This window comes from Penaeus monodon, chromosome 22, assembly GCF_015228065.2.
Source record: "Penaeus monodon isolate SGIC_2016 chromosome 22, NSTDA_Pmon_1, whole genome shotgun sequence".
Classification (NCBI taxonomy): Eukaryota; Metazoa; Arthropoda; class Malacostraca; order Decapoda; family Penaeidae; genus Penaeus; species Penaeus monodon.
The window spans coordinates 22827543-22828932 of NC_051407.1; the positions used below are offsets into that span (position 1 = coordinate 22827543).

At 32.9% G+C, this 1390-nt stretch overlaps 1 protein-coding gene across 8 annotated transcripts in view; it reads right to left on the reverse strand.

Moving 5' to 3' along the window:
* LOC119587011 (inversin-like) overlaps window positions 1-1390 on the reverse strand; it is a gene marked incomplete at its 3' end in the record, with an annotated part of 27467 nt that overhangs the window by 1661 nt on the left and 24416 nt on the right. For all 8 annotated transcript variants that reach the window (XM_037935752.1, XM_037935750.1, XM_037935751.1 and 5 more), the window contains 3 exon segments: window positions 445-673; window positions 803-999; window positions 1118-1317. In XM_037935752.1, the coding sequence (XP_037791680.1) occupies window positions 445-673; window positions 803-999; window positions 1118-1317 (626 nt within the window).

Sequence of the window (1390 nt, forward strand, 5' to 3'; positions counted from 1 at the left end):
AGCATGAAAATATTCATACACCAATGATGTATGCATTAAGTCTACCTCAGACAGAACATGCCATTATTAAAATAGGAAAATAAATAAATACATCAAACCTGTACACTTCTACAGTTTTCAACTAGAAGGGATGCAAATATTAGCTAACAGCTAATCTCAGTAACATGATAAGCACAGTAATATCATATTGGAAACACTAAATTACATATTCTTTAGACTTGCAAATAATATGCTACATTATCAAACCTTGTTCCTTGACAATATCCAAGTCCTTGGATGATAACTAGATGATAAAGAAAATGACTAATGAAATTTAACTTTATAACGGGATCATTAATAGAAGCAAGAACCATATCTTTTTACATATTCTACCAAGAACATTCAGCTTATTACTCGATTGTATTGTATACGAATTTCAAAAATTTAATTTTATTTACAACATACCTGCAAAATTCTGATCACTTTCTATCAGCTGATTATCCAATCCCAGTTCCCCTGGGTCAGGTAATTCTAAATTTCGAACAGTCTTTTTCCGAGCCCCTCTCATAATGCTGCTTGCCAAACCTTTAGATTTGCGCTGGCCAGACACAGAATTGTAAGGATTTGACTCATAGAAACTGACTTTCAGTTTTTGTTGTGTATTGGCTGTCCCAGAACTTGTTGCACGTAATGCCTGAAATATCAGTAGTGAAGACATTCTTGCATAATAAATATACATACTTATATACAGCAAATATAGAACTACTACTTCCTTTCTACAAATGAATTCTTACAATACAAATTGCAAATACACTCATCTTACCTTATCTAACAGACCATTTTGGCCATCTCCTTCCTTAGAATCCTCTTGAAGCTCCTCAGTTGGAGCACTGGAATCATTTGTAGCTTGTTCTCTTAAAGTTAATCTTTGTTGTTGCTCAGTTTTCATAGCAGCTTCCTCAATGAAACCACTATCAGCATCAATTAAATTTTCTTCAAATTCATCTACAAGTATATTTCCTGAAATCAAATAAAAATGTAAAACACAAGACATTATAACACAGAATAATCTGCAGAAAGACTTATTTCATTTTCTGTATTTCTTCGGTGTTGTATTACTGATGAAAAAAAAAATTACCATTCTTCTTGCTATTTTCAATATTTAAGTGTAACCGGTGTTGTTCAACATATCTCCGTACTAGGTAACCTCTGAAACCAGCCTGAATTTTTGTAGCTGCTATTTCCATTATCCTTGTAACTGACAGCCCACCATTCACCATTAAGACTTCTGCAATTTCCAACTGTTCAGCAACATATGCACAATCCAATGGTGTATATCTGTAAAAGGAGGTACAAATAATAAAAATTTCCTCCTAAAATACCTAAGACAAACAGAAAAAGCTATCACTTT